Source organism: Sturnus vulgaris, chromosome 1, assembly GCF_052056855.1.
Source record: "Sturnus vulgaris isolate bStuVul1 chromosome 1, bStuVul1.hap1, whole genome shotgun sequence".
In the NCBI taxonomy this organism is placed as follows: Eukaryota; Metazoa; Chordata; class Aves; order Passeriformes; family Sturnidae; genus Sturnus; species Sturnus vulgaris.
Window position 1 is genome coordinate 102,781,061 of NC_142243.1, and position 25,651 is coordinate 102,806,711.

Here is a 25,651-nt window from a genome sequence, read left to right on the forward strand (position 1 = left end):
ATTAAGACTATCGCTGTGCAACTTGAAGAGTCAAAGGAGAAGGAGAAAAGGAGAAGGAGAAGGAGGAGATGGAGAGGTGAGAAAGACAAAAACAAAGAAAGCAGTGAAGGAGAGAGACAGGAAGGGAGGGAGTAAAAGCAAACAAGTTATATAAATTGGATGACAGATCCTTATGACACAATGAGAAAAACAATTTTATGCATAGGAAGCAAGCAGTTTGCCTTATTTATAAGCATTGTATCCATACTCAAATTCTAAAAAAACCCCCCATTTTAAATACATTTAATCCTTTAATTCCTCACAGCCATAGTACTTGAAAATCTTTGAGCTGCAGGAGTTTTAAATCCTTTAGTTAAGCTAGTTCAAACATCAATAGTTCTCTGGTCCTTATGAGATAACCTCTTATTTTCAAAACATTTATTATTTTCCCTAGTCCTTGGTATTGTCAAGGTTCTGTGTCTGATCTTGTAATTTCAACATTTTCTGAATTGTAAAAAAATCTATTTTTAATTAATATCGATATAATCCAATGTTTGGAAGTTGGAATACTTATTTATAGATTAATAGTTTAAATTTCTTAAACAGATCACGAAAAGATTTATGCATTAATCCTCCTTAGCACATTCCAATTTTAGGTGAATCTGTCTCTGATGTATCACAGCATATGTAGAACAGCTTTAAATTATATTATCTTTCAGTACCTTTGACCATGTACATAGTAGGTTCATAAGAATATAGATAAATCCTCGCTACTTTCATTTTTTGCTCTCCCTCAAATTCCAAGAAACTCTGAAGAAGAAGGAATCTTTAAGATGCTAGCAGGTGATATAATTACTTTTTATGCTGGAATTGTAAAAAATGATCAGATCAAGGCCAAAAAACTCTTCTTTATGTTTACAAAGGAGTCAAAAGCATTCTGTGTATGGCCTGTATTAGTGGAACTGAGTTTAAGTCTATTCTAAATTATTCTGGTTACCAGATATTATACACCAGATGCTAGCATCAGTGCCAGAAAATACTGCCACAGCAAAGATAAATTTCACAAGTAAATTCATGCCAAACACTCATCTAGGACTTGTTTATACATGATAGGAATCAGCTATTTTGAATATGTAGCAAATATATAACGAAAGAGATAGAACACTTGCATCACCTCTAGGAATGAAACATATGCTTAACTTTTGCAACATAAGAGCTCTGCTTTAGAAAGTACACTAGACTCCCAAGTTCATTTTCAATGCATGAAAGGAAACACTTAACATTACCAAAAGAAGTGACACCCAAACAAGAACCCCACAAAGATCTTTCCCATGTATGCCCTAAGTAGCAATAAAAACACATGAAACTAAGCACTAACTTTTAATTGTGCATGAGTTCTTCCCCCCTGCGGTGTTTAAATTCACAGAGTTCCTAAGTTATAACCATTACTCTCTAGATCCTTTGCATGTGCCTTTGAGAATTAATATTACTACTCTGCATAAGAAAAATAACAAGTAGCTCATTACTGGTTTAGCTAAGGTGGTGAGTCTTTGCCCTTGCGCTCTAACCTTACATACAGGCAAATATAAGATTGAGAATTTGTGTTCTCTTATGGTTTCTTAATGATCTTGGAAATTATATTGTGGAAGACTTGTAGGTTTTTCAGACACTGAAGACAAAGGAGGAGGGCCTTGACAGTTTATGAATCTCCAGTGATCATAACTCTTCCCATTAAAACGGAAGATATTTGGCTGCAGCAAAATTTACAAAACCAAAAGCCTTTAACCATCCTGACTAGAACAGGATGCATCTCATCCTGTCCACTTCTCTCATGTAAAGATTTTTTTCGAATGTTTCCTGCTGTGGGACCTCATCTCCAGTTTCCATGTGGGAATTTATGTCCTATTACGTTCTGATTCCTAGGGCATAAAGACTATGAATCATTAGTCGAGCATACATGTATATTATACTCTTTGATCCTGGTTGATTTAAGACTTTATGAGTTGCTGTAGATAGTAATAGACTCTTCCTAAGCTTAAAGAATTATAAATATGAGCAATATTTTTAGGTGACTTTTTTTCTTTGGGATTATGAAACGATATCTTCTTTTCTTTGTTTCACAGAGATTTCAACTTTCTTTTTTTCCAGAGATTCTGTAGGTCAGGTTATAAAAGTTAAAGCATGCAAACTCATAAAACATCTGAATGTCCCTCTGCAAGGAAATAAAGCTTATTAATTACTTTCAGCGTAACCAAAACCCCTCCCATCACACCATGAAAAGCTTCAATGCAAAGGCTGAATAAATAGTTAAGACCTCTGACAATTACCTGACAGGACTATTTGAGGCATCAGGATCATGGGCTGCTACAGTTCCGATGATCGTGCCAACCTTGGCTGCCTCAGACACCACCATGGAGTACAGACGTGAAGTGAACACGGGCGGCTCATCGACATCTTCTACAATTATCTTCACTGTTGTCATGTCACTGAAGGGCCCCAGACTCAGGAAACGAGGGTCAACATGCATATTGGCTGCCTCTATCCTCAAGGTATAGCTTGTCTTAGCTTCAAAATCCAGCTCCTATACAAGCAAAATTATTTGGAAATTTTATTATTCAGTGATCTTGACGTAAAACTGTTTTGCTTAAAACTTCCAGTTATGCTTTAAGGATAAAATGAAATTACCTTTTCCATTTGTATACAACTAGCACTTTTGACTGAAAGAGCATAGTTGATTTTTTAACTTTCTCAAAACACTATTTGAAGTGTCTCACTAGTGAATATTCTGCAATTTTTAATGATAAAGATAGTTCTACCTTGTGAGTGAAACAAATGTATGAGGTAATGGCAAAACTTTCTGTAACTTCTGTGAGGACCAGATTCTCACTGATTTTTTCACCATTGTGAATTAATACTTACTTTGTCTTATTAATATTTTTTCTGAGCTAATGACAAATACAATGTGACATACTACCCAGACATAAGAACCCAATAGAATCTTTACAAGTTACTTACAGGTAAAAACATCTAATTCAGAAAATCGTGGGTGAGATTTTTTATTTTAATTTTAAATTTCTTTTGAATTTATTGGTTTTTGCATAGTATTTGGATTGAATAAACAAATTTTTCTCCAAGGTCTTATAAATTTGTGTAGAAAATGTGGCAATTACTTAAATGACACTGTTTATATCAGAATATTTTGTACTGAGATGCCGTGCAGCCTGGAGATTGTTTTGGTTTGTTTCGCTTATTAAGCAAAATGCACTTTTTTTTTTATATACTTTCCTTCTGCTTTAATTTTCTTCAATGAAAGTACAGTTTCTTTGCAAATACATACTGCATTATAATAAAAAATTACCCTCCACAACAAAAGAGACGTCTGTAATTTGAGGATATTCAGATCCTTCAGAAAGAAGAAAATTTTATTTGATGAAAAAATAATTTTAGCTCATGGGCCATTACTGAAAGAAAACATCAAGTTAATATTAGAACCAATTACTCCATATCTATAGTCTTAGTTTGTCAGCTTGCACCAAACATCCAGCTAACTATTCCTTTGTAATTCCAAGTTTGATAATTAAAAACAGCAGCAAAATACTGAAGCACTTCTGAAGCTGCAGTCTGGTTACTCAACTATGTCTTCAAACTATAATTCCGAGTGTATAAAACAGATTAAAAATGTTTTTCTGCAGTTCTGCTACTGAATATATCACAGGGATCTGAGATGTGCTTGCAAATTAATCCTCCAGCATCTGCGAAACATTCCAGTATTCACTCAGAGGAGCAGCAGAGGTGAAACACACATCTGTTGACCTACAAGGGCCTAAGTTCTCCATCTAGTCACAGTCAGATAAATCCCAAATGAGCATCTTAAAGTCAGTGATTATGTTGATGCTATAATACAGCTGCAAACAGTCTAGATTTAAATACGAAAAATGAACTGCAGCACAGCACACGCAGAAAGGCACTGAACTTTTACAAACTCTGTGTGGCAGCAAAAGGCTTCTCCAAATGGGAATACATGTGACACTCATATTATGCAAGCACTTCTTGGATTGAATCAAAGCTGCAGTATCCACAGCTCTTGGAAAACAGATATGCTGAAATAGAAAGTTTGTCCGCATGCCGGTCCCTGTACTGGATACAACTGGTCAGTATTCATTCACAAAGCATGTTTCATAGTTCTGTTTATTTTTACTTTGGTTTCATATTTAAATTACAATATATATGTTATGAAACAACTTCACAGCCGTAATGCAAATGAGATGTGATGTTGGAATGATGAAAAATGCCTCAGAAACTCCATTCTGTGGTGATAATAATTAGGCAAGTGATATAACCAGATAAAAAGCAAGGTTAAAGAGAGGACAAACAAGCACACAAATATCTTAAGACATCTCATTATCTAATAAAAGCAAACGATTAATTAAGAAACTGTAACATAAAAAAACCAGCATAATAAATAAAGAAATAATAACCTGAAAATTATCAAAGGCAAAAGGCTAACATCTGTTGAATTAAAAAAAAAAATCTAAAAAACACCAAAACCAAAACTTCTCCTCAATAAACAAAAACACCAACCCTTCCACAAAAAAAGTATATTTTCAGTCAGAATGTACAAAAGTATGTAGTGGAGAAAAGAAAGCTAATTTATCCTCATTAATGAGTGTTTTCTTGTTGAAACTGGGTGATTGAGATTACAGTGATACCTAATCAAACTCATGGAAACATATCATGAGACTGCAGAAAAGACAGCTTCTTCTGATATACTAATCTCAACAGCACAGTCCTTCAAAGTCAAAGTAAAAAAAAAAAAGAATTTTTTTATTTGATAGACAAAATGTATACCATATATGCAATTGGAAAAATTATATAAATTTTAATTTTATTTTAATAGACTAGCATAACAAAAAAGATTTTTTTTTCATTAAGACATCCCCATGTTTCTATATTGATTAAAGAAGACTAGACCTTTATTAACTGAAATCATAAATAAGTGGTTTTTTTATATGGATGAAAGAGTGTTAGACTAATAGGGAATTCACAAAAAATATATATTCATTAGAAAAGTATTTCCTTATGGAAAAGGATGAAAAACTAATAGTGGTATAGATACATAGTCTAAACAGCCTTACTTACTAAGTGCAACCTTCTCTAACTTAGCCCTGTACATCTGAGAAAATCACCATATGGTCCTTAGTGTGATTGTAGCAAAATTCTTTCAGGAAAGATATCAGCTGGTGAGCGCTTGGTTTTCACCAGTCACTAGTGAGGGAGTCTCAATAACTGAAAGAAGTAAACATCTGCTCTCATCAACATGAATCCTTCCCTAGCATTCCCTCAGATATCTTCTGGTACCCAATGCTGCTGGCAGTATTCAAAATATATAAGGATTCTTGTTAATGAAAAATAAATAAATAAATTTTAATAATCAAATCTATGTATGCATGAGGTGGAGAACAGTTGATGTTTAGAAGAGGGTAATTCTGGATTGACAAATGGATTTTACAATATCAAGTGATTTTATTGCAGTAGTAATAATGTTATTTTCACTTCTTTCTAGCAGAGCCTGTCTTTTTGGGGTGTAGCAATGTCTATAAAAGCTATAGTCCTCCTCAATCTGTTGCTCTAAGTTATACAACCTCAGATCTTGTGGGGAATACAGAGGTATCAAAGTCTGAGGCAGAATATAATCTGAGAAAAACAAACAAAATATTGAAGCGCAAGAGCTCTTGGCCTGGCATAAATATTTCAACATTTCTTAGCTAATATAATGAAGAAATTTCATGCTGCACACACTAATGAAAGACGAGAAAGTGAATGGAAAATATTTTCTTTTTTTTTGTTTCTTCTTATCTAATTATCATTGGTGTCTGTTGTACAGAGAACGTTATTTAATGACTTTTGGATCACACCTTTATTATTTCCTGCTATAACAAAAGCACAAGATTCCAGTGAAGGAAGATCAAGTTAACAGACTGCAAATCACTACATCAGTGGTGAAGGTTAAACGGACATTGTATACTTCAGTCCTTCAGTACAGTGAATTGAGCTTAACAGCCTCATTAATATCTGTGCATTAGTATTATCTGATTAGATCCTGTGCAGGATCCATTAATCTTTCCTTTTGTGAGGTCTGTCTTTTTCTTCTTCTTCTTCTTCTTCTTTACCATTTAAGGGGTAAGAATTTTATCCTCTCTGAAGGATATTGCAAAAACAAGTCCTCTATTTTAGAGAGACTGAATATAAAGTTATAACTCACAGAAAGCCCATTTTTATAATGTTCATTTTTATTGCATGGTAACTGTAATAATGTACTTTTCAGAGGTGAAAATCCCATTTTTAAGCCCAGTTGAGGTTTTATATTGAAAACTGCAGTACATCAAACAAATGCACACAATCTCTCAAAGGAACCAGGGAAGCCTCAAGTTCTTATATTGTAAACTCGGATGGAATTGAAAGAAAAAATTCTAGCTAAAAAAAATTTTTAAAGAAATGTCAACAGTAATGGAAAGATAGCTTTTCACTCAAAAGCTTATACATAAACCCTCTCGTCCCCCCACTCCCATTTTATAATTGCCAATATTGCTTTTAGAATGAACACAGGCTTTAAAATAATCTCTTAGCAGTCAATTTCTATGAGAAAGTACTTTAAAACACTATTTTTGCCTTTAATATTCATACCAGTTGGTGATCTTGGTGGTAGGGCTGTCGATTGAGGCTAGAAATGAAGGCAAAGTGAGCAAGAACTCTACCATGGGAAATCTTAATGCTTGTCATTTTCTGCAATAAGACATTACAACCCTCACTCTACAGAGTATTTAGGGTGTTTTGATCTTTTCTTTTTCCCCCTCTTAAATCCACTAAAATCCCTCCATAGACTTCCAGTTGGCTTGAATCATGTCTCATAACATTTCAAAAAGCCATATATGAAAGATAAAATTAAAATTATACCTTGCAGCCTTTTTTTAATTATTAAATTACCATAACTACTTTAAGTACCAAATATTTGATAAAAGTGTGGGTGGATACAGAGCATCATGTTTTTATCTTTAGATGTTTTGCTACTAAGCTATTAATATTACTGAAGTCTAACTTTAGCCTGCAACTTTGTGGATAAAGTGAGATCTGTACTTACATGATGCTTTCTTTAGTACACTATTTCTAGGAATAGTGCTTTGGAAACCACAAGAAATAACGGTTGTGTATGTGCTTTGCTTAGAAAGGAAAACCAAGATTCCATTCATGTGTATCACAATCAGGATTCTGTCAAAAATCAATATGAATTTAATTCAAAATTGTACATACGTTTGCATGGACACTTCAGGATCTGTTGTATTAAATGACTGAATCATCATTTGCTTCCATAAATGTTTCTTCAATTCTAAGATTTCTACTGCCAGGGAAATCTGACACATTTTTTTAGACTCCAATATATGCAGAAAAATTACGCTTTTTCTCCAAACACCCTCACCACTGTGAAATTGAGTTATGCAAATGATCTGAGTCCTTACTAACAGATCATTGATAGCAGTATGTAAATTACAAATGAAACCACAGGAAGGAATTGATCCTACTCTACAGATGGAGAACTGAGTCACAGTGTGAACGAAGAAAAAATTTTGAGATACTTCTAAGAAATATAAATGCCTGATTCCTTTCCATAAATGATACAACTCTTTTTTTTTTTTTTTTTTCCCCAGGAAAGATCACATACGATGGACATTTTCCAAAATCTGGCTTAAAGGTAACTTACACATGTAGTTTAGTTTTACTCTGGAATTGGCAGCCCATGGCTTCAACCAGTGCACTCTTCACTGAGTTAAAAACTGGCAGGCTCAGAGAGTTGGTAGTGAATAGAGTCACATTCAGTTGCCAGCCTATCACCAGCAGTGCTCCCCAGGGCTGTGTTCTGTCCAGTCCTGTTTAATATCTATCAATAATTTGGATAGGCAGATCGAGTCCACCTCAGTAAGTTTGCAGACAACTCTAAGTTGGGTGGGAGCACTGATCTGCCGGAGGGCAGGAAGGCTCTGCAGAGGCTTTTGGACAGGCTGGATCAATGGGCTGAGGCCAATGGTGTGAGGTTCAATAACAAAAGTGTGGGGCTCTGTGCCTGAGTGACAACAACCCTCTGTACTGCTACAGGCTGGGGGCAGAGTGGCTGGAAAACTGCCCATCAGAAAAGAACCTGGGGATGCTGATCAGGAGCCAGCGTCTGCCCATGTGCCTCAGAAGGCAAATTACTTGTATCAAAACCAGTGTGTCTGGAAGGACAAGGACAGTGACTGCCCCCTGTGCTTGGCACAGGTGAGACCACACCTTGAGTCCTGTGTCCGGTTTTGGGCTCTCGCTCAAGAGGTGTTGGAGTGTAGAGAGAAGGGCAATGGAGATGGTGAAGGGTCTAGAAAATTAGTTGGCTGAAGGAGCTGGGGTTGTCTAGCCTGTAGAAAAGGAGGCTCAGAGGGAACATTATTTTCTACAACTAACTAAAAAGAGATTCTAGTGAAGTCGGGGTCAGCCTCTTTTCCCAGGTAACTGGGGATAGTACAAGACAACATAACCACCAGATGTGCCAGGTAAAGGTTCAGGCTGGACATTATGAAGACTTTTTTGTTCACTGAAAAGGTACTTAAGCATAAAAAAAGACTGCCCAGGGGATCATCATCCCTGGAAGTATTCAAGAAATAACTAGAAGAGTCACTATAATTTAACTGACATGGTGGTATTCAATCAAAGGATGGACTTGATAAATTTGGAGGTCTCTCCCAACCTTAATGAACCTATATTATGATTCTATTCTCCTCTATTCTGTTCTATTTTATGATTTACCACAGAGACTGTGCTACAGTGTTGAAATTAGCCAAACTCTCACGTTATTTACAGCATCAGAAATGCAGCATGAACTGCTCTGAACAGGACAAAAATAAGAAAGATTTCTCCTGTTTCATTTGACAAGTGAGAACTTTTCATTTATTTGTTAGTATTATTTAACAAAAGAGAAAGTGAGTAAATAAAGAAGTGGGAAGATTTCCACAGGGACTTGAAACTGCTAGGCAACAAATTGTATGAAAATAGTTGGTTACAGGAAAAGACCCTTATTAGCTTTCCTACTACTTTCCCACCCTTCATTTAAGCTGAGAACAATACTTATGGGTCTCATTCACTTGTTATTTATAACAACTTCTCAATAAAGAGGAAAGACGAAGAAAAAGAAAGTCAAAGTTTGTCTTCTAGAATTTTTCATATCCTATTTCAGGTAATGAAATAGCTGAAAATAGCCTAAAAGCAATTTACACACTTTTATATACCATTGTAGATACATGCTGGATACACTTTTTGAATACAAAATCAGTTAACGTATTGCAGAAGAGAGTAGATTTTATTTTTTAGTGCCAATAACCAAGTAAATGGTTCAACACTGTTGAATGTTCAACACTAGCTTCTGTCATAAGATGAACTTTTAGCTTCTCTAATCTTACAAAAAACAGTTCTACCCAGACATAACGTGCTGTTATTATGCAAGCCATAAATTCATGAACGAAATTAGTCCTTGTCCCAAATATTTTAAAATTTTTCAGGGGGAGGGAGTTTCTTTATTTTTGTTCTATCGGTTTATTTTGGTTTGGGTTATTTTTTGGTGGGGGGTGATTTTTTTTTTTTTTTCAACCGAACTTAAGCTACTTCCTGGAATCTGTGAACTACTTATCTCATTCATTTAATTTTGATTCAAATATCCTAACTGGGATAAAATAAAATAAGGTGTGACAAGTATGTGAAAGCCCATATGGCTGCACAAACTGTACAGTGATACAGCACACATGCTTCATAGTTGTGCTGCATAAGGTAGTGCAATCCTACTCTTTACTCTTTGAAAGGACAAAGACCAAGTGGAAACAAACACAGAGAAAGCATTCTTCCCTTCTCTGATTCCATATGGTAAAGGGAGTAATTACAAGAGTGCCAGGCTATTGCCAAAATATTATTTTGAGCTGAGGTTTAGTTTAGTAGCTAATTAACACTGACATTAGGCACTAGGTAGCAACAGTGCTAGCATGTTCAGGAACACATAATTCCTAGTCTTGCCATAGCTATAAGAACTATGAGCAGAACTACCACTCTTATTCAGAAAACAGCACTGTTCTCAAAGTGTTAGGAGAAAAATCCATCCTGAATAAACTGCAAGCCAGAGAGATATCTGTCTTTATGGCAATGCAGAAGAGTTATAAAGTAAGGAATACACTCCATATATTTCAATGAATATCACTATTAATAGTAAAACCACTTTTTTTTTCCACTGACTCATGATGTTTTGAAGTACCTTTGTTGCTGGGTACAGAGAGGAAACATGTTCAAACAGGCATGGAAAACAATCCAAAACAAAAAAATTAAACACACCCAAATCTATTCACCACTAATTTTGAGATACACCTAATCATGTAACACTTTTCTCATTCTAATATCATGGTATTTGATATCTCCCTGTTTCAAACCAGATCATTTTTCTGCAATTTTTGCTTATCCCTGGGTCTCTTTGTAATATTCTATAAAATGAAATTGTGGAATTTAAAAAAAAAAAGGCATAAAAATCTGTCTTTACACTGTGAATTCTTAAATCTCACTTCCTACAGTTTACTTGCTTACAAAAACTCTCTTTTTTACAACTTAATTATACTTATGTGTTAAAAGAAGTGTTAGTTTTGAGTAAAGAAGTCAACTTTCAAAATTCTCTTGAAGTGGTTATCCTTCTAAAACAGAATGTAAAATCCTCAGCTTGTGTGAGGAAGTCGGATAAACAGGTGCCAAACTTTCTCCAGCAACACCCAGCACAAAAATGAATGGAGAAGTGCCTTCAGCTGCTCAGAGCTACTGACGGTGATTTTCGTGCCCAGCCTGCTGAGCTTTATGTACAATTGCAGTAGAAGTATGCAAAACTAAAGCACTAATTTGCATTTAGAACCAAAACGTGCCTTTTCATAAGTCTTTGCCTTGGCATTTTACTGCCTGATGTGTACCCAGACATGTCATCTGAGCATATCAATAATCAGAATTTGAAAAGGATAGGCATGCATTTTGAGGCTGAGCTATTTCTCAATACCTCAGCTGATTTTAGGGCATGAAAAGGAGGAAGGTAATTGCACTCAGAGGAGTACAGAACATCATGTACTGGACAGTAAAACTTTTAGGCAGAATCCAGGCTACAAACTTAATGTCTTCCCTGATTTCTTACTAACAAGCAAACATTATCATGCAGGGATAACTTGACTCCATGGGGATCTGGCAGGTAAGACTCAGAGGTTGAAACCTGCTTAACCTGCATACACAGTTATTAATGATTTTAATTCAATTTATTGTCCAGAAGACAGTAGTGGCCTGAAAGGCACTGATCTCCAGTTCCTCACTTCTATCCTAGACGATGTTCTGTACAGGGCTGGCAGGGAGGGTCTTCCAGCACGGGCAAAGCACAAGGTCCCCTGGAGTCAAAATGAAAAGCTAAGGACATCCTGAGGTTTGGGAGGTGGCCCTCAGCATGGGGAATCACCTTTGGGTATGCCAGAGTATGTCAAGTTTGGGTGAAGAGCAGTCAATTTTCCCCACAGCAGACCAGTGCTGTGCTTTGCATTGCTAGCTGGAAAGCTATTGACAACATGCCAGTTTTTTGGCTACTGCCAAGCAGTACTGGCACAGCATCAGTGCTGTCTCTCCAATATTTCCCACACAGATGGGCAAGATCTTGGGAGGAGACACAGCCAGAACAGTGGACCCAAACTGACCAAAGAGATATTCCACACCATAGGGCATCTTCTCAGATATAAAACCTAACAGAAAGGCAGGGGGACAGAGTGGGGGAGTGGGCATTCATTATTTACAACCTTTCCCTGCTGAAGCAATTGCTACTTGAACTGAAGCCCTACTTCCCAGGAAGTGGCTGGGCATCTCCACAGTGAATAAGATCTTGTGGTTTTCCGCTTTGCTTGGCATGCATGTGACCTTCAGTTTTGTTTTCGTAAAACACTCTTATCTTGAACCACAAGGTTTTCTCCATCTTATTTCCTCACACTGTCCCACTGAAGAGGGGGTGAAAGACTGGCTTAGTGGGCATCTGGCACGAGCGAAGGACTATCTACTACACAGAGGAAAATAAGTCAAAAATAGTAGGAAAATTAGAGAAAAGGTCTAACGCTGCAGAGAAAGATGTCTGAATTCTTATGCCAAAATATAGCAGTATGTAGGTATAAAAATTATTAACAGATTCGTCCATTTGATCGAATCAACAATTTGTGCCCTTTCAAAGTAATCCAAACGCTATTTCAAAGAGCACTTCTCTGGACAAATATTTAGTAGTGAAAAGTCCAGTTCTAGTCCAAGATGCCTTGGGATTTAGTCTGTTTAGTCTCTATTCTAGGTCAACCTTTCCAGGCATCACAGCTCCCTAGCTAAAATGACTGTAGAAATAACAAATGTCAATTATTTGTTCCACTGTATAGCACTGAAATCAGGATACTCCAGGAACAAATACCATGTCATAACAAAAATCATACTAAAAAATTCAAAATTACCTCACCAGATATTACATCACTGAAGACCCTGACTGATTCAGTGTTGCTCATTGCAGTACTGCTAAATGTTCTCCCTCTAGGATAGGCACATTTCTCCCAAATCCTTGCCCAAAAACTTTAAATGAGCAAACTGAAGGAGACACATTGAATTTGGCTGTTGAACAAAAAAACTACTAACTTTTCATCACTTGTATTTCAAACGTGCTAAGAAGAATCACATTTTGCAAGAAGCTTAAGATGGGCGGTTTTTGCCTTGAAAAAAGATGATTCACATTACATATATTATGATCTTTCAAGGGTGAACATACTTCATGTGTGGCGACATCTATGGATGATTACCAGCTCTCAACAGGGGTTAAGGGCATCAGAGAAGTAGCCCATTGCTTTGCAACATCTTGAAGTCTTAATTTCTTTCAAAGGAGAAATATAACTGAAGCTTTGCATTGCTTGAAGAAGAAATTGATACACCAGAGAAGGGGAAAAACCCAAGACAAAAAAGCCCCCCAACCAATAGGTGAAGTTTACAAAGATTAAAGAATATATAGGGAAGAAAAGTCTGTTATGGAATAATATTAAGTACAAACATTAGTCCTTGTTTGGAAACATAGCTACATTTCTTCCAAAATGCCAAGTCATTCCCAGATTTCAAGGATATTAAATTGTTGAGGAATCCATTCAGTGTAGGTAGCTGGGTAAGCAGCTGCAGTGGGAGCTACAGGTTGAGCTCTGGGTGGGAACCCCAGGCTGTGAAATACCATCCTTATCATAACAAAGGTCACAGGGACCTTGCCAAGCATTCACACATTAAAGGTAGGAAATTATTTGAGAGATTTTTCTAAGGTGTTGTATTTCTTGTTCCGTTCAAAAAAATTAAATTTTCTTGAAAAATATTTCAGCACATTTTAACTTTTTAAAAGGGTAGTCTAAAAATGTGTTGCAGCAATATAAGAAAGATCAGTTTTAATAATTTTACATCAGCATGATTTTTCAAGTTCATAATATTTTCTAACTGCACATGTAGAAAACTATTTATTATTTAAAATTTTCAGGGATTTTTGAAATAATATTTTTTAATAATACATGTTCTTGTAAACCTACTACTTTTACTTCACATAGTTTTAAATTAATAATGTGTGCTTTCTGAAAAGTACCACCTCAGCCAAAGACATTTAGATAATTATTTTTAAAATTCATTTCAGGATCCATTTTTTATTTGGAGGTTCCATTTTTTGCCGCAAGATATATTTTCACACTTTCTACTATTTAATATAAAGACAAAGACTAAAGTTTAGATTCCCATTCAAAAGCAGTGCTTTAAAGCATCCTCCTCACAAAAATACAGGTCTTGTCAAAGAAAACGCAGAATATTTTTCAACATAAATCTTTAAAAATCTTAAAATCACACAGTGAAGTCAAGATGAAATATGCCAATGGAAACATTTACAGCAGACAAGGCTCTTAGAAACAAAAGCTCATACTCTCATTACCTGCCCCCATCTTGAAGAGTTCCAAACAGAATCAATGGCTAAAATCAGACTCACCTTCTGAATAGTTATGATTCCCTCCTGGGTGTCTTTGTCAACAGAAATTTTGAATACTCCCAAACCATCACCATCCACAATTTTGTACTCCATTTCAGCATTTGGTCCAACATCTGCATCTGCAGCTTTTATTCTAGCCACCACAGAAGCCACTGGCAAAGACTCTGGGACATTATACTGATATGATCCTGCAAAATTTAAAAATGTAATGAATTCATAGTCTTCTGGGACTGAAAGAAAAAAATTAGAAATCTAAAAATAAAGAAATCTAGCATTCTTAAATCTACCTTCCTTTAAAGGAAGTGTGCCTGAACATTTACTCAGGGTACAAGACTATATTCTTGTTTTGAAATAGAATTTTCCTTTTTTCTAGGTTTTCTTTGTGATAGACAAGCATAACATATACATATAAGTGTCATATATGCAACAGGCATAACATTTTCATATGACAAGAGTATATAAGGCAAAGATGCAAAAAAAAAATTTCCAAACTTAAATACAAATCATGATGTGAGTCCCTGATAATACAGACCGTTTACTTTGTCTCCCAGAAAAGAGGAAAGAAAAGCAAGTAAGTAAATAATATCAATATAAAAACTTACTATTCTATAGAATTATATCTTGATTAGGCAGATCACAATCTGAATATCACTAGAAATTAATATATATATTAATTTCTTTAACAGCAAGTGCACCATCTTGAGAATTCTAGCTTTTTCTATTCAAGCACCAAATGATACATATGCTGTCAAAAGGGTATCAGAGTGCATTCTGTAGCCAATAACACTCTCACCTTCAAAAATAACTTCAATTATTCTATTGTTATTTTATTGTTTATTGTTTGAAATAACAGAAAACCTATTAGGTACAGATCTATATTTTCCATCGTTGGAGGTGAGGCTGGAGCCACCATGAATGTATCATTCACGTTACTTTAATTCTATGTTACCACTTGATGTTTTTTGGTTTTGTTTTGTTTTGTTTTGTTTTAATTAAGAAAAAAGCACTCAAAAAAAAAAGCTATGAAAAAACTGAGCTCTTCTGGTTTGAGCATATAATTATGTGCTCCTTTCTTTGGGTTAGGAGGAGAGCAACTTTGGTCAAATAAATCAAATGAAGGGAAGGTAACTTCCCAGTTCTTTTATGATTAACTCTTTAGAAAACACTGTAAGCATGTGACAATGCCAAACGAACATGAAGGATTAACGATCAAATTAAAGAATCCTGAAGTCTAACTGGCAAGACCTAAATATCTATTAGGATAATTTTGTCTATTTATTCATAGAGAGGAAGTAAAATATATTAATAAATGTCTCTGCTGCTGTACACCACTTCATCTGGTATGCATGAGGCAAAGAAAAACAGTGTTTACTTAATAATAATAATAATAATAATAATAATAATAATAATAATAATAAAAATAAAAATAATAATGACAATAATAATAAATAATAATCTTGTAGTCAGTGTTTAACAAAGTACTTAACATGGAAAGTAAGAACTTTTTTGTTTAGAAATAGCAGTGTGCAAAGAAAATAGCAATGTTTTGGAATAATATTACCAGTCACTTATTTACAAAGTAACTTACTGCGTGGAAAGCGGGGTGGGTTGTCATTAACATCAGTCAGGGTGACAGTGACAGATGTAGTCCCTGACAACCCCCCATTCTGCCCAACCATGTCCTTTGCCTGGATAACTAAGAGGTACTGGTCCTTGGCTTCTCTGTCCATATTCGGAAGGGCAGTCTTGATAACACCTGCAGAAACACAAGGTGTCAAGGATTGTGCTGGCAAAAAAAGGCTCCTGTGAAAGCTGAGTTTGCCTTTGAAAGGTAACAGCCCATCAGTGATTGCAGCAAGAGTGGAATGAATTAATTCCAACATTAATATAACAGATTTTGACCAGAAGGTGCATGGACATACTGTAAGCTTATTTTAAATAGTCACCAAACCCACCAATTTTTATTTAGTACTAGATTCACTGGGTAATGCTGTACATGATTGTGTTTTTCAAGTATCTTCTCCCTGAACTAGTCTTCATAATATTTTGGGTAATACTTCTTTCCCTGGATATATAATCTTCTATGTTGCCTTGTGTTTCAGCCTTCTGATTGCTGACAGATTCTTTTTACAGTTCCTCACACTCTTTCTTGTAAATAATGATTGTTTTGCATTCCTCTTTGGAGGAAGAGAGAACTGATGGACTGTTGATGGGACCTACGGGGTCAGGAGGTATTACTCTCACTGGCCAATCCATGGTCATTGTTGGAATTCTATAAATAGCCATGAAATGTAAATAAAGTGGTTCTTTTTATGCTTGATTCCTTAGAGTGTGAGTGTCTTTCCTTTTGTGCCATTAGGCCACACTTCTGTATTTGCTTTCCCACTCTTTTAAAGCTACAAAGAACAGAATATTCTGCATTAATTTTTAAAATTCTAATGTCAAGATTAATTTCAATATCTTTTGAATACACATCCAAGACATTAACTCTTACCAATATTGATAACAAGCCATACTTTGCTGATATATGAAATTGTCTTATTTTGCTATATATTGGGTTTACCAATATCCATTTCTAAATCATTGGCATAATTAAGCGATTTTTAAAATTTATTAATGAAATACTTAAATATCTGAAGCAGTTTTTGTTATGTCTGTTTCCTGATTGGCATAGTTAATTAATTAATTTGTAATTAATTGACACGAAATGAAAACTAGAACAAAATTCCATGTTTCATCCTTTCAGCTATGCTGATATACATCAAAAAATAAATATGCCTTCTCAAAATATGATGATTTTATGAATATTTCATGCTCAGTACATAGTACAGCTGCTAACCCTGATTTCCAGAGAGGCAGCCGTTTGCTCCTCCAGCACTTAGTGTCAGCAGTAAAAGAAACATAAACAGACTAAATAAAGAAGAGGCACATTGGGACACATATCTCTTCATATGCTATTTGTTGAATGTTTGCTTAGAGTTTTATTTCTTTTTTCCCTTATGAATGTTGGACTTGGCATTAATCACCTCTGGTTTGAAACACTTACTTCACAAACAGACTGCCTGGCACTATTTCATCCATTTTACAAGACATGTAAAATACCATTAATATATAATTTAATACTGCTATTGTTTCTACCTTGCTTTTCTTAGCATGCTTGTTTTTCTGTCATAGTTAAATTACCAGGCAAAGTTACCCAATCATTTGGAAGCAAACTGTCATGCACACAGAAAATTTGAGTATCAAAGAAATGAAAATGTATGCAAACATTTCAGTCAGAATTCTTCAAGATATTTATTTAGCAGAAACTACCATATTATTGTTCAAGGGATGTCTGCAGACATTATCACAATATACATAGTACGTAAACAAACATGGAGAGGGAGAAACAGACAGAAAACCACTATAAATCATTCTCTTTGGAGAGAAAAGGACAGTGCTATATATCCCTGCTGAGCATGGATCTTTTGTAATATGAAGAAAATTATAGTATTATTTCTGAAAATTTAGATGTTGCAAAATAGAGTATGACATTTTGGTCACAACATTGGGATTCAGGTCTGATTGCATCACAAGTTGTTTAAGATAAAAAGGGTAAATATTTTTCTTCTCTTTTGTCTCAGCTTGGTTATATCCAAAATAAAGATTATAACTCTTCTCCTTGTAGGCATAAGAGAAGACTCAAGCACTAAACTGAAATGAGCAGAGCAAGAACCTACTTTTCTGTGTTATGTTATGATACAGCAGAATGGGCAACATTTATTAGACCAGCAGAGGATTAAAGTTTGCATTTGGTTATGGCTTAAAATTATTCACAAAATTTCAAGAAAATTGTAAAAACAAAGCTTCACCAGTAATATACTTTCAAAGTGGCAGCAAAATATTATATCTGGTAAGCAGAAGAAGCACAGTGTTTTCGTCTTCAAATTAATAAAGAAGGGATTCATTTCCCACAACAAAACTTTAGTTTGAAAAGTAGAATGGAGAGTAATTGTGCCTTAAATCTATTCTTATGGAACCTGGCTATGTGACATTTAGGTATTTCTGAAATCTGAAAAAAATGTTCAATGAATTTTGAAATTTTCACTGATAAGAGAGATGAAAACAGGCAGCAGATCAAGCAGCTGGTGGATTGAAAAGACAATAAATTCTATTCCAGCAAGGTTTATTTATTACATAGCTCATATGTGTGGCTTTCATAATCTATTCTAAAGAATAAGATTAAAATTTGACAAAACTCAAATGTATTAAATTAACCAAGAGGTCATATTAATAAGTTCCTAGCACGTATTAATGCACATTTTCCTCTTTTTCTCAGCATTACTGTGAAGGGTTTATGTAAATTTACCTGTTTTGGGCTCCACAGAGAAGTACGGCTGTCCTTGCAATATGCTGTAAACCACTCGAGCACTGTTGCCGTAAGTAGGATCATCCGCATCAGTGGCTGTCACTTGAACCACAGAGGTACCTGCAAAATGTTTGAGGGACTATTGCACATGAAAGATAGAAAAATCTGAGCTACACTTACTCAATATGCTGTGCCAGTACATATCTGGAACAGATATGAGGTGGCTTTTTCTCAACTGTTCATCATTTCCATGCTGACTCTGCTTAGTGTATCAGGTTCTATTTCTAAACTAGTAGTATTAGCTATTACAGAATTCCATCTTCCCAAATAGCCACAGGCATTGACTCACAGCAGGAAAAAAACATGTCACTCATTAGCTCCTCCTCTCCATCTCTGCCCTTGCTTGGTGAAGGACATGTCAGCAAAATTTCTGTATAATGATGGTGAAGCATGAAGTCTGTTTGAGTATGAAATGCAGTAGTAGTAGTTTTCCTTTTAAGAGAAGTCTGCATGCTGAAATTGTAATGACTCATTAGAAATTCAACCATACATACATATATATATATTACAAATTCTGATGAATGTACACAAAATGATTGTTAGCCTATAAAATTATTTACTTCATAAAGAGATGGCTGAAGAGTTTCTTTCTTAGCTCAGAGAAAACCTGGTGAAAGCTGTCTGTAAATTCCTTTAAAAACCAGTAATTTCTTCAATAGTCTACAATACTGATTTCCTTCAATATATCTGCATTATCAATTGTGGTAATCTATTGCATAAAGATTCTTTGAGCAAAAAATCTTTCTATGTTGATAGGAATAAGAAAGCAAAATTTCTAGCTGGTTAACAAGAGGTTATATTTTGTGAGGACCTCATTCTACATCCAGCTCTTATTCATTATGTTCTCCATGTCAGCTCCCATTTGTTTTGTCTTAGACAACAGCTTTCATGGTGTATGCTGAGAGCAGAATAAAAAGAACACTCAGGGGCCAGGGCCTTGGCCATGGTCACCATCCTTTGATAGACAGAAAAGATTACTTTTTCTCACTGACAGATTGTCTGGAACATTCAGACCTTCCATTGAACAGCCCAGGGACCCATTTGGAGGTGAGATTGCAAATTAATATTGTAGCAATTTGACAGATGCCCAGTAAAGGTCTTCAAGAGAATATCAGACTGATTCATAGACTTTATTTAGACACATGATTAGAGAAAAGCATTTGTTAAACACAGTGCTCATTTTCTGAAAGGACATGTTTTTGAACTGAGAAAATGAGACAAGCAAGTCTTGAAATCACTTTGTAAGAACAATCTGCAAAAGCAAGTGTCCAGGGTTTACTTAAATAATATTCTGGTCAGTTTTACTTGGAATTTTCAGGAAAAAGGAGAAAGTTCTGAAATTCTTTTGATCTTATATAGTATATCTCCCATCTATTTTCCTCATCTTTTCCATTCTCAGTTAAGTAGAACATCATAAATGGAGCCTGGGACTAGGCTGAAAGTTTGAAGAGAAGATTAAGTGCAGCCCTCCATAAAATGGAACAAAGCATGGGTCTTGCTTGAAAGAATTCTGACCAGAAATTATCATTTGTAAGATAAATTTATTCAGGTTATGGCCTAGTTAGCCCACATTCCTGATCTCTATTCCTGAAGTTTCCATGACAAAGTAGTATGGTTGCAATTCTATTTAAATGCAATTTTTCTCTCTTGTGACCTGTCTAATATTTTTGTTCAGGGAAAAGGTTCTTCCCAACCTGAAATTTCACATGCAACTATTAAGTAGATGGAAATTTTAAAAAGAAAATTGGTAGATAATCCATCAAGTCATTTATCAGTTGTGGGACTTAAAATACATCCATTTTCTGTTCACCAGTAACTAAGAGCTTTGATTCAGTATGTCAAACTGATTTTACAGATTACTCTATAATGTAATTTCATACAGGGACCTATTTTAAACTTGCCAAAGTCTATCCAGATTTTGAGAACAAGGGTATCATAATGACTGTTTGACATCCTGTGTTCTTTGTGCAAGCTAGGCTTGCCACATTTACAAAGTCACTAAGCCCTGCCAATGAAGCTTACAATGTCTGCAAATATTGGCAAAAGTGCCTATAAACCTCACACACAGTTATGCCTTTGCCCCCTGCTCTTGCTGCTTTCAAGGGCCCCAGACCAATACAAGATCAAAGAAATTACAAGCTCTGCAATCTCAGCACAGACATTTTTGAAATGCCGCAAGTTTAGAAGTGCTTGTTTGGTGTAAAAACCTATTGATGTAGCAAACAAACCCTCTACATTCCAGGAGATGAATAAAGTCATTATCTGAATTTGATTTTCTCTCTCCTAAAACGCATGAATACTTCAGAAAAGGGTGGTTTGTAAGTAGAAATTCTAACATCAAATCTTTCTGCGTAATTCCATTTAAATGCAATCAGTAACTAAAAAACAATGATACTTTTCCAGTCCCTCTGTGCTAATTAACTTCTTCTAAACATCAGTGGGGGAAAGATCTGAAACCTATGCTATTGTCATTATTTCTTTACTAATTGCACACCAAAAAAATGAGCTTCTAAAGCCCCATGCTGAGAAGGAGATTTCTGCACAACAGTTTTTTAAGAATATGTAAGATAACAGAAGGTATTCTAACTATGTGAAAATCCTGTGTGTAGGAAATCTGTTCCAAGGAAACAAAATGCAGAGAAAGATCTGTATTTGAGGATTTCCAGAGATTTTTCCAGAAGAAGCAGATTGCTCTTGAAGAACAGGAATTCCTTCGGAGTATGATAACTGCCATGCCTTGCTGTCCTAATTTTTCTGCAATGGATTGATGTCAAATTAAAATTCTTACTTCCCCTTTAAAAAAACCTCAAAACATAAAGCTGTGGGGATACTTACGGAAAGTAAATAAATCTAAAAGTGTGAGGGGAAATGTGTAGTTGCATTGTAGTCCCAAGCATATCATCTTAGAAGTGTTTGTGCTCCTGCACTGAAATTATTTTCCTTGTATCCATGAATGCTTTGCCTTTCCCTCTAGCAGAGACAGTCAGCTGTCATACATGCATCCAAGATTAGGACTTATAGCTAATAGGGACTATCAACAAATGCTACCACACTTTTATTCCATCCAGCAAAATGAGTGTTCCAAAAAATCTTGTTTAGTCACCATTGTTCAGAGCCCTGGAGTCTAAGTGTAGACAGGACATTGACCCTACACCCAACTTTCATTAGTGACTTAATATAAATTTCAGCTTCGCAACTATAATTTAAAATATTATTTACAATTTGTGTATTTTATATGGGTTGAAAAAATAAATATGTGTTATTTATTTTAAAAATAGCTTTCTCTTTTAGATTTGGATTCCTTTAAAATCATCATTCTCTAGAGTTATTTTTTTTAACGAAGCTTGGATATCAGTTAATTAAAAAGAATTCTACATGTAGCAACTTCATAAACTTTTTCATCAGTTGTAACAAGTACTGAGAAAAAATCTGTGCTGTTTATCAAAGTGTTCCACTTTTTTTTTTATAGTAGCTAGCAACAGACTTAATTCTGTGTGACTGGCACAGATTTCTGGTCTTATTTTCCAGAATCTTTAAGATAATTTGTAACATAATATTTAATAGATATTGGTAGAGATTACCAAATAACAGTAATTTTAGAACTTAGTCTGTTTATACTGATATTAGGGTAAAAGGACAGGAGGATATTTGCAGAGACGACAAATAACATTTAGAATGTTATTTGTTCTTAAATTTAGCCAAGTCAAGGTTCAACAACGTTCCTGAAACACTGCAGAGACTGACATTTTCTGTGATAGGAAGATAAAAAGCTAAACTGGTTGCTGAAATTTGAGTTAGAGATCCTTCGAAGGGATCCATTTTGAATCTCTAAGTGTATTATTTTAGAAACCTCTATAGAGCTTTTTAGAAAGCTTACAAGTGACTTGCAGTATGTTTTATGCAAATTTTTAAATAATGTTTTATGAGAAATGATTTTGTGACTTGGTTAATATCACTGAAATCATTCAAAAGAAAACTGGTTTCTAAAACTAGATTAATTTAACAAATGCCTAATTTTGAAACTGCACAAACTCTTATCAATTGAATTTTATCCACGTTAACAAGGCAGTCAGTTATTAAAAGTATTAATTCATATTAATTAATGATGTGTACCATGTCTAACACACAAAACAATTCCATGATGGCATCATGTTTCTACATGGTATCAGCTGTCGCTAAAAACATTAAACACCTTTACGATTAACTTATCCAGAATTCCTGCATAATCCTTACATACAACAATTCAGACTGGTTCTGCTCAGTACCTTCAGGTATTTCTATGCTTCTACTGCTGGGTCTCAACCAAAGCTGATGCAGCAACGCCTCCACAGCCTTTCCCCTCCAGGGGTGTGAACGGGGAGAGTCAGAACCCTCTTCACCTCCTCCCTCCCCTCCCACAGCCTCATTACGTTGCCTTCACTTGGGGAAAAATCTCAAGAATGGTCCCAGCTAAGCAGCAAAGTCAGACAAAGGAAAGCAGAGGAGGCGTGCTTGGAGAGAGACACTTCATGCAGGCTCTCAAAGCCCACTACACACTGTATCAAAGATTTAAGCCTGATACAGTGCCTTTGCTATCTCTTTATATAATTCTAGATAGATATTTCTATCCATTTCAGTCAGGGGTAATAAACATGGTAAGAAAGACATTTGTTGTGCTGGGTAACAAGCAAAGTTCTTGATATGGCTGGAGAGCAGAGAAGATTAAACAAACCAAAAACTATGTTGGGCATTGGAATTCTCACCCCTACTTCCCTTGGCTATAACTCAAACAGACCAGTATCATTTTGTTTGAAATATAATGCTGCTCAGTTTTTTAAGTACCAGACACACTTAAAAAAAAAAATACGACAAATAAATCCTTATGATTTTCAGATAAGCCGTATTTTGGGAGTTTTGTCATTAACAGATTTACAAGCCATCAAGATATTTACTCTGTTCAGGATAATCAATATAATTGGGCCTGACCCAAATATAATTTGAACCTGACCTGAAGTCATTTCAAATAAAAGAAGAGATTGACTTCAATTAGCCTTAGATAATGTCCAAAAATATTTGTCAAATAAAATGCAGAAATATTATACTTGCATAACCAGCCTGTAGGTTAAAGGTTATAGTTTTCCTAGCTTTATAGTTAATTTGGGTTTATAATCCTGTGATCTCTTTCATTTCCTGTAATATCCAATTAAAAATACTTGTCATGGATATAATTTTAAACAAAATAGGAGAGAGATACTTTGTATCTCCTTAATATTTCATGGATGCTCTAGGTGATTAATTAAAAATTATGTTATATGAATAAAGTATGAATTGCTGTAACTATGTTAGACAAAATGCAAGAAAGTGTGACAAAGGAATTTCATGGTAATCCTTAACTCTGTAACAATGCAGTATTTGGTAGGTGTGTGATACTAACCATGAAGATGTTTAAAATGTGAAGTTTCAGGAAGTTCATGAATGTGAAACCACCCTTAGTTGACACAAATCTCAGAGAGTGCACAAGTCTCTGTTAATAATTTTGCATAATACTTCACCTGAATTTAAAATTCATTTGTTGTATGGTCCATATGAGAGAGAATTTCTTTTACTCCTTTATAATGTAAAGATTCAACAAAATATGCAAAGCAGCTCGTTTTGAAAAATAGTCCGTATATTCTCCACTGCACACAGTGCACTCCCCATAGATTGATTTCCAATACATTTTTGGAACAAATGGAGCATAGGAAGGAGTAGAGGCATGGATTTGTATATGTAGGCAAACCTCATATATCTGTAGTAGTTGTCTGTACATCAAAATGTCAGTGCAAGAAAAGACAGAGGTGATAAATGCAAAACTGAAATATGGAGATAATTTCTTTTCAGGTCATAAGACAAAAGTGAAAAAAAATATCTTATAGTTGCTTCATGTTACATCTTACTTAAATAAATAATCTTATTCTAAAATAAAAGGGCAACTTAATCAAGGAATAAAGAGATGTATTTCAACACAACATATTTTTGAAGTGGATTATTTAGGTTTTCCAGTCTTAGATTATCTGTTATCTAGAAGTTTTCAAAGTTCAGAATAAAAAAGTTCCCAGCAATATATCACAACTTCATCTCCTCTCTGTTACTCTGCAAAAGCTGTGGTGTCTGTCTTTCTTCCAAGGCTAATATTGCCTCTTCAGTCATCCACATAGTGCTTGAGTGACAATGAGGAAATGCCAAGTACCAATGAGAAATATAGTCTATGCTCACTGCTTAGTAAAATAAATGTATAGAAAGCTCATTAGCAATGTTTTACTTATCTTCTATTGACTCCAAAACTGAGTTTCAAATATATAAGCAATGTTTGCTACTGATTGCTGCAGGGTACTTAGGTAGGGAAGATTATTTTTCTCTTTCTAACTCCAATTTAGATGCATTGTTTAACATTCAAAACCACGGGAGATCATACTGAGGAAACTGTAGCAAATTTTATGCACAGCCTTACTGTAAGAGTACCACATTTTAATATGGTTTAAAATCAGTCAAGGAAAGAAAATCTTTATTTCAATCACCACAGAACTCTCCTAAGCTGAAGTGAACCTGCCCATATACATAATTGCAGTAAAGAAAGTTGGGGGTTTTTGTCTGTTTGGTTTGGTTTTTTTGTTCATTTTTTGTTTTGTTTGTTTGTTTATTGTGTTTGTTTGTTAGGTTAGTTGGTTGGTTTGGTTTGGGTTGAGTTTTTTTGTGCTTGCATTTATAATTTCATCTGAAAGCAACATTTACCCAAACATATCTGGGCCAAGCCTTAAACTGGTCTGAAAGAGTCAGCTTTCAGAAGAATAGCAGCACCTGACAATGGACGAGCATTGGGTCACTTTAGAATAAAGAGAGTGGATTTGATTTTGAAATTCTTCCCTAATTCAAACTCAGGAAATTAATTTCCAACAAAGGTCTGAACACATTCTTCTCTGATTTCAGTAGAACTTTAAACAATCTCAGGTTGTACCCGGTTCCTGCTGCTTGCCTAAATTCCCCAGAAATTTTGGTGTAAGGAAAAAATATCCAATAAACTATTATTGAAATGTGCAAAACTTTCAAAAAAGATTATGATATTCACTAGAAGGAATTTGAAGAGTTTGTTATGAACGCACCTTATCTGAATGAAATTATAAATTATAACCTCTGAGTACCGTAAC

The 25,651-nt window shown here is 35.0% G+C and overlaps 1 protein-coding gene across 2 annotated transcripts in view; it reads right to left on the reverse strand.

The window, feature by feature from the left end:
- The window catches only part of CDH7 (cadherin 7), a 92,342-nt gene that overhangs the window by 25,987 nt on the left and 40,704 nt on the right, over window positions 1–25,651 (reverse strand). For both annotated transcript variants that reach the window (XM_014870889.2, XM_088172737.1), the window contains exons 4-7: window positions 18,429–18,548; window positions 15,669–15,836; window positions 14,081–14,268; window positions 2,307–2,560 (exon numbers count right to left, since the gene is read on the reverse strand). In XM_014870889.2, coding sequence (XP_014726375.1) covers window positions 2,307–2,560; window positions 14,081–14,268; window positions 15,669–15,836; window positions 18,429–18,548 — 730 coding nt within the window. The remainder of the gene's footprint in view (window positions 1–2,306; window positions 2,561–14,080; window positions 14,269–15,668; window positions 15,837–18,428; window positions 18,549–25,651) is intronic.